Source organism: Cygnus olor, chromosome 2 (assembly GCF_009769625.2).
Source record: "Cygnus olor isolate bCygOlo1 chromosome 2, bCygOlo1.pri.v2, whole genome shotgun sequence".
Classification (NCBI taxonomy): domain Eukaryota; kingdom Metazoa; phylum Chordata; class Aves; order Anseriformes; family Anatidae; genus Cygnus; species Cygnus olor.
This window is the reverse complement of record NC_049170.1, coordinates 33140092-33151664: the sequence shown is the minus strand read 5'-3', so window position 1 is coordinate 33151664 and position 11573 is coordinate 33140092. Positions and strand designations below refer to the sequence as shown.

Here is an 11573-nt window from a genome sequence, read left to right as displayed (position 1 = left end):
CACAGTTTCCATGAAGAGTGGCTTTTATTTACCTGTGTTACATCTCATCAAAATCTGAAAATAACATTGGAGCCAAACTATTCATTTTTAGCACAGTTTGCATTCCTTTTTGGCCTTGACTCCTTCTACTGTTCCAAAAGAGAGTGTGAAAATGAATAAAATAAAAGAATTACTCTGACATCGTCTGAAGAGACAAGAACCACACCAAAAGCCTGTGATTTGGACAGGAGTTGAATTACTTTCTGTAAGAGGACCAGAAAGAGTTATAGAGCACTAGTAAACCCCCAAATCAGTCAACTTTCAAAATTTCTATTGTACTACTAGGCATACAAGGAAGATAACAAGCAAAAAAGCCTTTAAGTGCAAAAAAATTACTGTTATTTATAGTCTTAAATCTTGGAAACCACTAACGCAGATCTTTTTGATCCCTTTCTGCATGTAAGAGATGGCGATGCAATTCTGTTAATATAGAAAATTTTAATTAATTTTTAGTTGATTTGCATTTTGTCAAGTATTAACTCATCAAAAGCTGAGATAATACTGAAGTGCATTTGTTCTTTGTATCTATACAAGATGTATAACAGATTCTTCAGTTTTCAGATACATTCTTAAGAAGAAATGCCAAATGGTACATCTTTAACTGGGAACTAAAGGAGGTCTTCAATGATTTTTGACACTGATTTTGTAATTGACTGAAAGTAATTCATGCATCTGTTCAAGCAAGCAGCAGTTGCTTTCACTGTCCATCCTATGCTGGCTAGACTAGTTAAAGCCATACTTAAAGAACATCATTAGGTAATACTGAAAAACATTTCCTTATGTTATCCTTTTTCAGTTTCAACTGGAAAAAAGGGAAATAATGAAGAAGGAGGAAGAGTCTTACTATTTTCAAGCCTAGAATTGACAGTCTGAATTCAGGAACACTGAGCATAGTTGTACCTGTATATATATATATATATATTATATATATATATATACACACACTTCTCTGAACTGCCACTTGGTCTTTTGTTGATACGCTCCTTACCTGGCACACAGCTGCTTGGAGCATCGCATCAAACCCCCCTTCAGGTGTATCAATATTCCCAGAAATTTTTTGTTTATTCACTGCATTTCTGAATTCTGATATATTGTCAGTCAGGGATAGAACATGAATATAACCATGAGGCGGCATACAATCTAAATTATAATCACTGTACAAAACAAAAACAAAACAAGATTTAGAAAAAAGTCTAACACAGTCCTCCACATTTTCCATTTGAAAGAAATGTAAATATTCCCTATCAATCCACATAAAATCTTGTTACTCGTGAAAATGTATATATGGATGGTAAAAGAAATGATTAAAGAAAAATAACTCCACATGAGATTAAGTTCAGTTCGAACTTGCTCTAATTTAAAATGAACAACAGATTTTTTTTAGTATTTTATGTAAATGTATACAATACAATGTAATTAATATAGTACCTATGTAGTATTTCTCTACATAATGAGAAGAAACACAATGTGAGAGATGGTATCATCTCGTGGAACATCTGAGGATGAAAGGACTACTACACCACAATGTTAAGATTCTTTAACAGCTTGATACAAAGGCTAGAGAATAAAAACTGAAATTAAATTTAAGTTTCTATATCCACTATTAGTGAGTAAATGTGCATAAAACTAATGTTGAGTGACAGTTACCTAATGCTTGTGACAGTTATCTCACTGCTTGGATGAGGAAATTCCATTTTCAGTATCATCTCAGTTCTAAATGATACTTTTTGAAATGATATATAAGGGGAGAAAGGTTTAAGTTTGACATCAATAAGCTAATGTCATAGCATTTTTACAGGTCATTGCTCTGGGACCCATGTATGGCAATGGAATTTACAGCACAAACAGAAGTGCTTATCTGATTCTGGGATGCTGAACAGGTTTCATCTCACTTATGTTCTGTTGCATACAATGTGGTCATCCAGACTACAACATACCCTACTCTGATTCAGTTTACAGTCAATGAAGAGAAACTGGCAGTGTAAGGTGTAATACATCTGCAGATATCTACTTTTAGGGGAAATGAATCATGTCCTAGAAGCAATAATTGATTTCCACTGACCATAATAGACAGTCTAGAGGACTACTTTAAGACACAGACATTTATATCTCTCCAAGAATTTCCACTACTAATGCCCAATACAAAAATCATCAAAATAAAAAAAGAAGAAGCTCATAGACTTCATAGAACCGTGAATCACATCTTCCTGGGAAAGATAAAACAAGCAAAAAGATGTCAGCAGTTAATATGTACTTTTCCAAGTATTATGGTTTATACAGATTTTAATTTGGTGTGAATAATCTTGGCCTCTAGAGTGTCTCCAAAGTGAGCCCTCACTTAGATAAGTGTTGAATGGCAGGTATAAAAGGTTGAATGCCTGAGAAAAGAAATTCAAGCCAGAACACCTTTCTCATTTATAATGGGAATTAGTTCACATTACTACTGTGGAATTGGATAACAGGATTGGTTTTGTTCATTAAATGAGCTAAAAGAAAGAAACTGCATCACATTGACTAAAGTAGACATTTTCAAAAGAGAGCTAATGAATGAAGGACCATACAGGAGAAGAGAAGTCCTAAGTCAGAAAGTACAAACCTCTGTAATGAATCTAGGCAACATACATCCAAACTCACCAAGAAAACAACAGTTGGCTATAAAATTAAACACAAAATATATTCAAATAGACTAAAAAGATGTTGTTTGGCTCCTTTTTACAAACAAAAAAAAATGCACTTTTTTTTTTTGATACAACAAACTTTTAAAAAATCACTTACCAGATATTTCAGAAGTAATCATTGTATAATGATTCTCAGCATTTTCTTAGGAACTTTACTGGAGAACCACGGCAAAATGGAATAGAGACAGATTCTAAAGAGCTTTTAAAATACATATTCATACTGCATATTTGTGTAATTTAATCATTTATCAGTTCTACAGTAAATATAGAAAGATTACATACCTGCATTGGTTATGGATTCTACCTGGGTGAATGCTAATATAGGGTGACACAGTTTTATCCACATAGGATCCAAATCCAAGTCGAAAATCAAGAGAAATATTCGCCATCTTTTTAGATAAAGCAAATCCAACAGAATTTAGTTTCTCTATATTGTTGTGCATAGAAGCTGAGACATCAACTAAATAGTAAAGGTCCACAGGATACTTCTCCAGAGGATGAACTTTTAATATAAAGTTTGCTTCACTTCCTGATTCAAAGGAAAATAATAAGTTTACTTACTTTGCTTATTTTTGAATGTACACTCTTAAAAATGTATCATTTTTGCAGCAACCTCAGCACAAAGTTCTTTGTGTCAGCAAACAGAAAAATGAACAAACAAACAAGAAAACCTCCCAAGAGTAAATCAAACCTTGAAGTATAGCTCAAAAACAAGCCATAAAGGAGTTCTTTGTAGAACATCTTGCATTTCTTTTCTCACAGGAGTATTTTGTGAAAATGTGACTTCTCCCCATTTTCTTTTAAACTCTGGGTTATGCAATCCCTTTGGCACGGTACCAAAAAGCAGTTACGACTCAAAAAGGACACAGATTTGCATACAAATTGTGGCCAGTCACTTCAAGGCTGATACTTGGAAGTATATTAGCATATCCTGCAAACAGTCTGTCACGTGTATCTGAAACTACATGTTTCATAAAGTGAGCACAGCCTGAAAAACTCAGGTAAGTTAGGCATCAAGCTTATACCAATTCAGTTCCAAGGATTTGAAGAGAATACTCAGTAGAATCAAAATAAAAATAAACAAAAAGTTTTTAATGTTAAAAAATACTAAAAACTGACCTCTCTTTTTATCTCAAGATAATAAATGTCTGTCTTTCCTGCAGAACTGATCACAGATGTAATAAAAATGTTGAGACCTTGGAAGCCCCTAAAAAATAGTACCTACATTGTTCCTCATCTATTTTCTGTGATTTTGTGTGACTATTCTGTGATTCTGCAATGCCAGCAGAGAGTAATGGGACTGGAGTACAGGCAGTGGAGGTATGACTTCAATGCAATGACTTCAAAATATTCATTATTTAATGACAACAGAAGTGTCAGCTATCTTCAAGAAGAAATAAAAGAGTAGGACCTTTGCATGATGAGTGACGCAATGAAGATACAGCAAAGGACAGGAGGAAATGATAACTACAGAAAAATTATGCAGCTGTTCAATAAAAGCTATCTTAACACATTCTGAAATAGATTTACTAAAAAAAAAAACAACTGAAATGTGACTTGTTTATGCCATTAACTAGTGCATATGACATTGCTAGATAGCGTAATGAAAGTACATGTAAGTGAACTGTGTCAAATTATATCACAGATCTGACTCAAAAATGTTAAACGTGCAAAGTACTTTTCAAATAGGCTAACTAAAAATATTTTTGCTTCCAATGTTCTTTGAACATAATCCACCTGAATTTTTCTGGATTTGTCTGCATCAGGTCTCACTTTAAGAAAATAGAATTTCAGCATGCTATAACTTATGTTTCCTCTTTGCCAATGTAAATTTATTATTATTATTATTAGTAGGAGGAGTAGGAGGAGGAGTAGGAGTAGTAAATAACCTTACAGGTATCTATTTTGCATACAGAGAGTGGAACCTGTATTTACTCCCAAGTAAATCATGACAGCTGGGATTCATGTAGAGTGATGAAAAAAATGGAATCAAAACAAAAACATCTTTAGTCTGCATGATGGCACTGTGTCAAATTTATGCTTGCCCCACTATAGCTGTATATCTGTGTATTTCCTTGTGGATCAAAATACAGGCAGAATGTCTATATAATAGAAGTTACTCTTCTGTAGTTCTAGGAATTTCAGTCTTCCATCTTCAAGCAAAAGCTTCAGCAAAGAATATGGAACCCCAAACTTAATTTCAGTACTGGGAAAATGGTTCATTAAGCCAACGTTTAGAAAGTGAAGTGTTTTCTATGAATCCAGTAAGTGTAAAAGCCTTCATAAATAAATGCAATTACAGACTTTTCTAAAGCTATCTCAGTTCCCGAGACCATTTCTCAGTGTAAAGCAGACCATCAGTCACTTCTTTGAAAGGAGAGTAGGGAAAGGAGAGGAAGGGTGATGCTGCTTTTTCAGTTTTATTGTAAAGATGGTAAACCAGATTTCCTTTGCACTTCACACTCCTGCAGTTCCTTTCTTCTTCCTCATAATTGACAGAAAATTACTTTTATACAAAGAGAGATACAGTGAAGATCAGTGAGACATTACAGTACTTCACACATTTCTTATTCACTTAATGTTTTTCTACCAGCAATTGATCACTTCAGTAGAGGGCAAATTGAGGTATATTAAAAATCCCTCAAATTGACAAAGAGATGTAGATTCTGTTAGGGCCAGGTGTCTCATGTTAGGCACTGAATACCTAAGTCTTCTTTATGAATCCAGCCCTTTCTTTCATATTGGTTGTGGTGCCTTCACAGTTGTCTAGTCATTGCACTTAAAAGTAACCAAATTATTAAGAAGCTTATCAAATGATGAATATAGGAATTAGAAATTTTGGCCCGATATACTTACAGTAAGGAATACATTTTATACACATATAAGCGAAAATTATTTTGAAAGGAAAAATAATCAAGAAATCACAAGAGAAAACAGAAAAGACTACCTAACCCCCCTTTTCCACTTGCTACTTGCATTATTCTGACCTTCAGCTATGTTTGACAGAAAGACTTCTTGCTTAAGACCATACTTGAATATGGGAGCAACACCATCACAGTCCTACAATGCAATGTTACAGCATCATTCTTCAAAATAATGATTCCAGCTGTTTCTTAACAAAATATCTGTACTTAAATATTATTGTATTATAATATCCATATGTTAGAGATAACCCAACCTGGACGCAGTTGGACTGAAACTTTTCCTGGTGTCACTTGTGTATTTGTTTCTTGATCACTGGGTATTGTTACACGAACTGTGGGATTTTCTACAAAATCTGACTGGCAGCCTCTTTTCATTAAGTTGGAAACAGTGTCACAGCGTCCCTTCTGTGTTGCATCGGCCATGAAATCCTGTTTTATAAAAGACCAAAACAACATAGCAACCTGAACTGAAAAAAATAACAGTAGTATCTTCAAAGGAAAGAGAAAAACAAAATAATAGTATTTGAAACAATAAAATATGCTACTATAATTGCATAAATTGTAGAACTAGTTCATGAAAGCCATATGTTTTAAGTAAGTGCAATGGCAAAATATTTAACTTAGATATTAACCTAATTGCTACATTGACTATTTTTCTACAAAGAACAAAACTTCTATGTGTGAGAAAGAGGATCTTGCACAACGAGAACAAGATGACTTTGGAGAAAAAGGAAACTATGTACTGTCACTATGTCACTAAAAATGTTCTGTGCTATGCTATGAATTAGTTCTACCAAGAAAATGTCATTCACATAATTTCTAAACATGTCGGTTTTCAGAGTAATCCAACAGTAATCTTAGGCTAGTATTAAAAAGTAGAAGCAAAAGTCAGATTTAGGTTTACCTAACCTGCATTTGTCTGTCACGGATGTTTAAGCTTTAACCCATAGCCTGCACAAAAGCCGAAGACCAGCTGGACTACATCATTTCAATCCTCAGAAAAAGAAAGCTAAATTCTACCGGACTGGAGAGTTTAAGATGCCACCAACATGAAAAAAGCCTCAGTAACAACAGAAAAATGGTTAGTAGTAGAACGGTGTCAGAAGCAGCATGTCCTTTCTTGTAGTGAAAGGGCAAAGTTGCCAAGACTGTGGCAACATGATACAGTGCAAAATTCCTGACAACAAATCTATGATTAGCATGATCCTGATCATGCAAGTGACAAAAAAGGCTTGACAAGATCCTTTGTACTCTTTCAAAGCATCGATCTTTCTCAGCCACAGCTGGAGACCAAACAATGGACAATCTCTGATATTTCAGAGGCAGATGGGGAAAATAAACAATCAAAAAGTGCACAGAGCCAACTGTGTATTAGAGAATAAATCGTCATCCAGATCCTGAAAAGACCAGAGAAAGCCCCTGAAGACTGAGACTTGTAAGTCTCTTTGTAAGTCTCTCTCATGTATCTTGTTTTCTAAGTTCTTACTCATTTTTGTAGTTTACCTCAGGTACTGTTTTTTCATAATCTTATTTAGACAACAGAGAATATATTTTTTTTTTAGGTTACTGCTATTTACGCAATCTTTTTGATTTATATAAGTTTCAGAGAGGTAGATTTTTAAATATACAAGGAATTTATCTACTCTCACTGTTATCACTGGCGATTGACAGATATGTTCTGAAGTTCACCATGTGGGGGTATAAAATCAAAGCATTTCAAGTGTTTTTCATGGCTGCTTTTGTTATTAAAAACATAGTTAGGTGAAGCAGCCACACTAAGCTGAAAATTGGTCCTGTAACTTTACTCTGGGAAATTTCTATCTGAAATAATATGAGTTTTACCACTCCACAAACACGGACAGCGTGTAGGTGAGTGGGCTATCAAAGCATGGTACAAGAGGGTTTGACAAACCCCTGCCTTTGACGAACGGCTCTCAGGATTGACATGGGAAACAAGGCAAGAGAAGCACATCAGAAGTCAGACAACGTCAAATCTGGGCATCTGGTTAGAAGGAACCCTCCTACAGCTCCATAGCACTGGAATGCTAACAAGCACTGTTCTGTGACAAACACAGATGTTGCAAGGTAAAATTGTGTCCTCTGCTAAGAGAGGATATCAGGTCACAGTAATGGACCACTCCACATTGTAATCCATGGTGCCATGTATATGGCACATGCCTGAAACAGCTCTTGGACAACAAGTTCTCCCTGCCTCCATTCATCCTCACATTACTTACACTTGCATCAGCCAAAGTTAATCATTCCAAGACACAGTATTTCTGATAAACTAATGCCAGTGCCTTATGCTCCTTATCTCTTCTGTGTATGCCCTAGGAATTTATCTACCTTCTATGCTGATTGGAAAGCTACCTGACAGAATTTGCATGTGACCTTCAAGACCATATAAACTTGCAAGTGCCAGCGATATTCTTAAAAACCTTGCTCCTCTGAAGTAATTAAAATGGTCCATCCTTACTTGAAATCACACAATCATCTGTTTTTCTCTCTTAAACAAATCCAGAAAAAAAACATATTTTTACAGTTGTCAAGGAAATAATAATTTCAGAACAATTCTTCCTATCTGAGATGTCTTCTGTGATGAGTCTCAGAACTGATCGTTTCAAGTGTCAAAACAGACAAGTATCATTTTTTCCATTTGTGACAGGGGACATAAAATACGGTAAAGTCAAAGTTGACTCCACTATTGCTAGCTATTGCTAAATGCAATAGGCATATATATAGACTTACTCTGATATATAATAAGGACTTAATACAAATTACTGATAAGTAATTTACTTTTGAAGCCAAAAACTGTTGAACTCTCAAAGTTACTATAAATCTGCCAAACCCATCTACAAAGCAGATGGAACACATTAGAAAGTTCTCACTTTATTTAAAATTACTGCCATTTTCCAAATAAAAGATTGCATTTTCTCCTTTGGAAACTAAATATATTTCACATGATTTCTCAGGTGCTGTCTCCAGAGGTCATTTAAAGATTTTCCTGCTATTTCTCACTGTAATTTTAACAGTTTAAAAGTCTTTTATCTTTATAAAGATCAGAGGCAGCAAAAATTTAAAGTCAAAAATAAATAAGAAAAATGCCATACCTCTTGAGCACACCATCCACACTCTGGACCCAAAGCAAGACACTTTGTACATGTTACTGCATTTGAAGTGGCACATCTGTTTTCCGCTGCAATGCAATACAAAACCAAACATTCATGATTTATGAAGGTATGTGGGAATTGTAAAATACCTAATTTTAAACCAAGATTTCAAAAATTACTTCACCAGATTAGCATGATGACAACGTATCCAAACAGAAGTAAAACAGAACAAAGGCAGCCCGGTGAGGGAATACTTGGATCATTTTTGGTATCTACAGTCTAGAACTATATGTATGGATGGAATAAAATCCATTCTCAAGGCCATATTTTTAAAACCCCAATTTAGAATAATTTTGAAGTGAAAGTATATCTTTGGCACGTACCTTGCTGATTTACTGTCTAACAGAAAACATTTACCAGGTAGCTTATCTCTTCATAGACATTTTCCTCTTAAGTCATTTACACTTGACTGAGTTATTCATTATTCACTCTGCATGGAACCCAAAATATTTTCTCACCTTCTATAAATATTCCCTCTCTGCATTTTCTGGAGTGAATAGTTTCCCAGAAGAGGCAGATTTTTTTTTTTTTTTTTCAGAAGCTAATACGAATTTATCCAATATTGTGTCACAGATTGAAGAAATAATTCTGCACTAACAACTGCAGAAAGCTGTGCCTACTAACAGGAAAACCACCTCTCTTCTTGGAGTAATGAGAGCAACTTCTCACAGAGAAAAGCATCATTAGGAATATATTTACCAAAATATCTTTCGATCTTTCTTTGATCGATTTCAGCTATGTATTCAAAGATGAGATCCTCTGTCACATGGACAGCTAGTGCTAGTAGATCCCTCTGAATAACAGGTGATCCGAGGAACTAATCACAGCTTGCAAGTTATTAGCATCAGCAGCATATATACCATTTATCAGTATTTGCAAGACAGAAAAGCTTAATACAGCACAATTGCAGCATTATACTGATAACAGGTTAGCATTGATTTCAAAGGTCAGATGTTTACAATTTTTGCAATGTAGTCAATGCAAGAAAAGAAACATATATGAAAGGGAGGAAAGTTGTTACAGATGTGATCAGAACAACAAGCTGAAAAGCAGCCCGAGAAGGTGGTGGAAGAGAGGAAAAAGTGATTAAAGGAAGATATGGGCAGGGACAGATAAAGGAGGAGTTGCTGAGGAGAGAGAAAAGAGCAAGGCAAAATCCCAAAGGTTTTTGTTTCTTTGTTATAAAAACAAACACAGCACATTTGGCTTGGATGGGAAATGAGAGCAAGCTCATTCGACACTGACACAGGAAAACTTCTCTGCATGTATACGAAGAAGACAACTGCACTTGATGTGCTGGAGTCAGAAAGAGCAGAGCTGGGGGCCACAGAAAGAGCTACCAGAAACCATGGGAGAGGAGGGACAGTGAGGATTCCAGGTAGGTACAGGAAGGCATGGGGCTGCAGAGCTTAACACAGATCCACTTCTGGCCAGAACTGGGAAAGCACAAATACGCAGAATGAAAAGCTGTTGACGGAGTACAACTAAAAGGAATGTAACTGTTCTTGGCTTCGAGACATCCCTTCCACCTTCAGCTGGATACCACAGACAGTAAAGATGAAAAACAACACAGGAGAAAGTAACATGATGGATGCAGTAGAAGTGACAAGGAAAGACTGGAAATGCTGATTTGCAGCACAGTGGTGGCTAAAGACCACCATGAGGCAAAACAGTGAGGAGATGACACGAACTTTGAGGTTACTAATCAAGCAATGATCCACCTTAGAAGACAGAGCTATTCTGATAAGAATAAATAGTTGGCAGGACAAAATGAGAGGCTTCTGGATCTAGCTAAAAAAGATATGGAATAAGATAAATTAATTCCTGGTCATCAACGCGGGTAAACCAAAGTAAACCAAATAATGAGTTTGGCCTAATTCATTTCCTACAATAGTTTCTGAGCCTCTCCTTGCTTAAAACATATAGTCTCATCCACATAACACAGCCATTGTCCTCTCCCAAATTGTCACATTTCCAAAAATTAAATGCTATTGAACATGTAAAAGTCATTCATGTCCTACTATAATGTACACATGCTAAAAAGAATAAAAAGTGTCTATGACTGGAACAACAGTATGGTATTTCCAAATGCATCAGAAAACTGGTTGAAAAATAATTTTCAAACATTATGTCAAAATGTCCCATATTTGTTTTGGTATGGTTAGCTTAGGTACCAAATCTACTTGAGGTCTGATTTAGTTTATTAATACATGCTGGTAAAATATAAGGTTTCCTTTGTGTCTCTCTAAACTGCTACGGCATAAGAAGAGATCTTAAAATCCAGTTTGGGTTTTCAGTGTGATCATGGCAGACAAAATGCTTTACCAAACGAGACACACAGTATTGCTGGATGCAAATCTCTCTGCTGATAACTCTCAGGTCTCATGAGCTCCATTTTCACAACATGAAGTCACGCATTGGCAATTGACAAGCTTGGTACCATTGGCTCAAAAATTTGATTTTTTTGGAATAGAGAGAAACTTGAAGAAGGTTTATTAATGCCCAAGACACATTCTGGCTACATCACTACTGTAGTTCCTAAGTACACAGTCCCTTATAGCAGTAACATTTACGGACATGCTTTCATTCACCAAATATTTATTATTTAGTTATAAATGTTCTCTAAAACCTTAACTGATTTAGTATAAACTTCTCAGTTTCTTTTAAAAATCATATGTTAGAGCAAGAAACATTTTTTTATGAGTTGGCTCAACAAAGAACTGAGATTTTTCCTGCCACTTCACCAAAAACAGAGTCCAGAC

The 11573-nt window shown here is 35.3% G+C and overlaps 1 protein-coding gene across 5 annotated transcripts in view; it reads right to left on the bottom strand.

The window, feature by feature from the left end:
- The window catches only part of ITGB8 (integrin subunit beta 8), a 48450-nt gene that overhangs the window by 25828 nt on the left and 11049 nt on the right, over nt 1-11573 (bottom strand). For 3 of the 5 annotated variants that reach the window (XM_040548263.1, XM_040548265.1, XM_040548264.1), the window contains exons 2-5: nt 8752-8837; nt 5896-6070; nt 3000-3246; nt 1028-1193 (exon numbers count right to left, since the gene is read on the bottom strand). In XM_040548263.1, coding sequence (XP_040404197.1) covers nt 1028-1193; nt 3000-3246; nt 5896-6070; nt 8752-8837 — 674 coding nt within the window. Of the gene's footprint in view, nt 1-1027; nt 1194-2999; nt 3247-3408; nt 3479-5664; nt 5778-5895; nt 6071-8751; nt 8838-11573 lie in introns of those variants that run through there. The other 2 variants (XM_040548266.1, XM_040548267.1) reach the window with 2 other exon arrangements.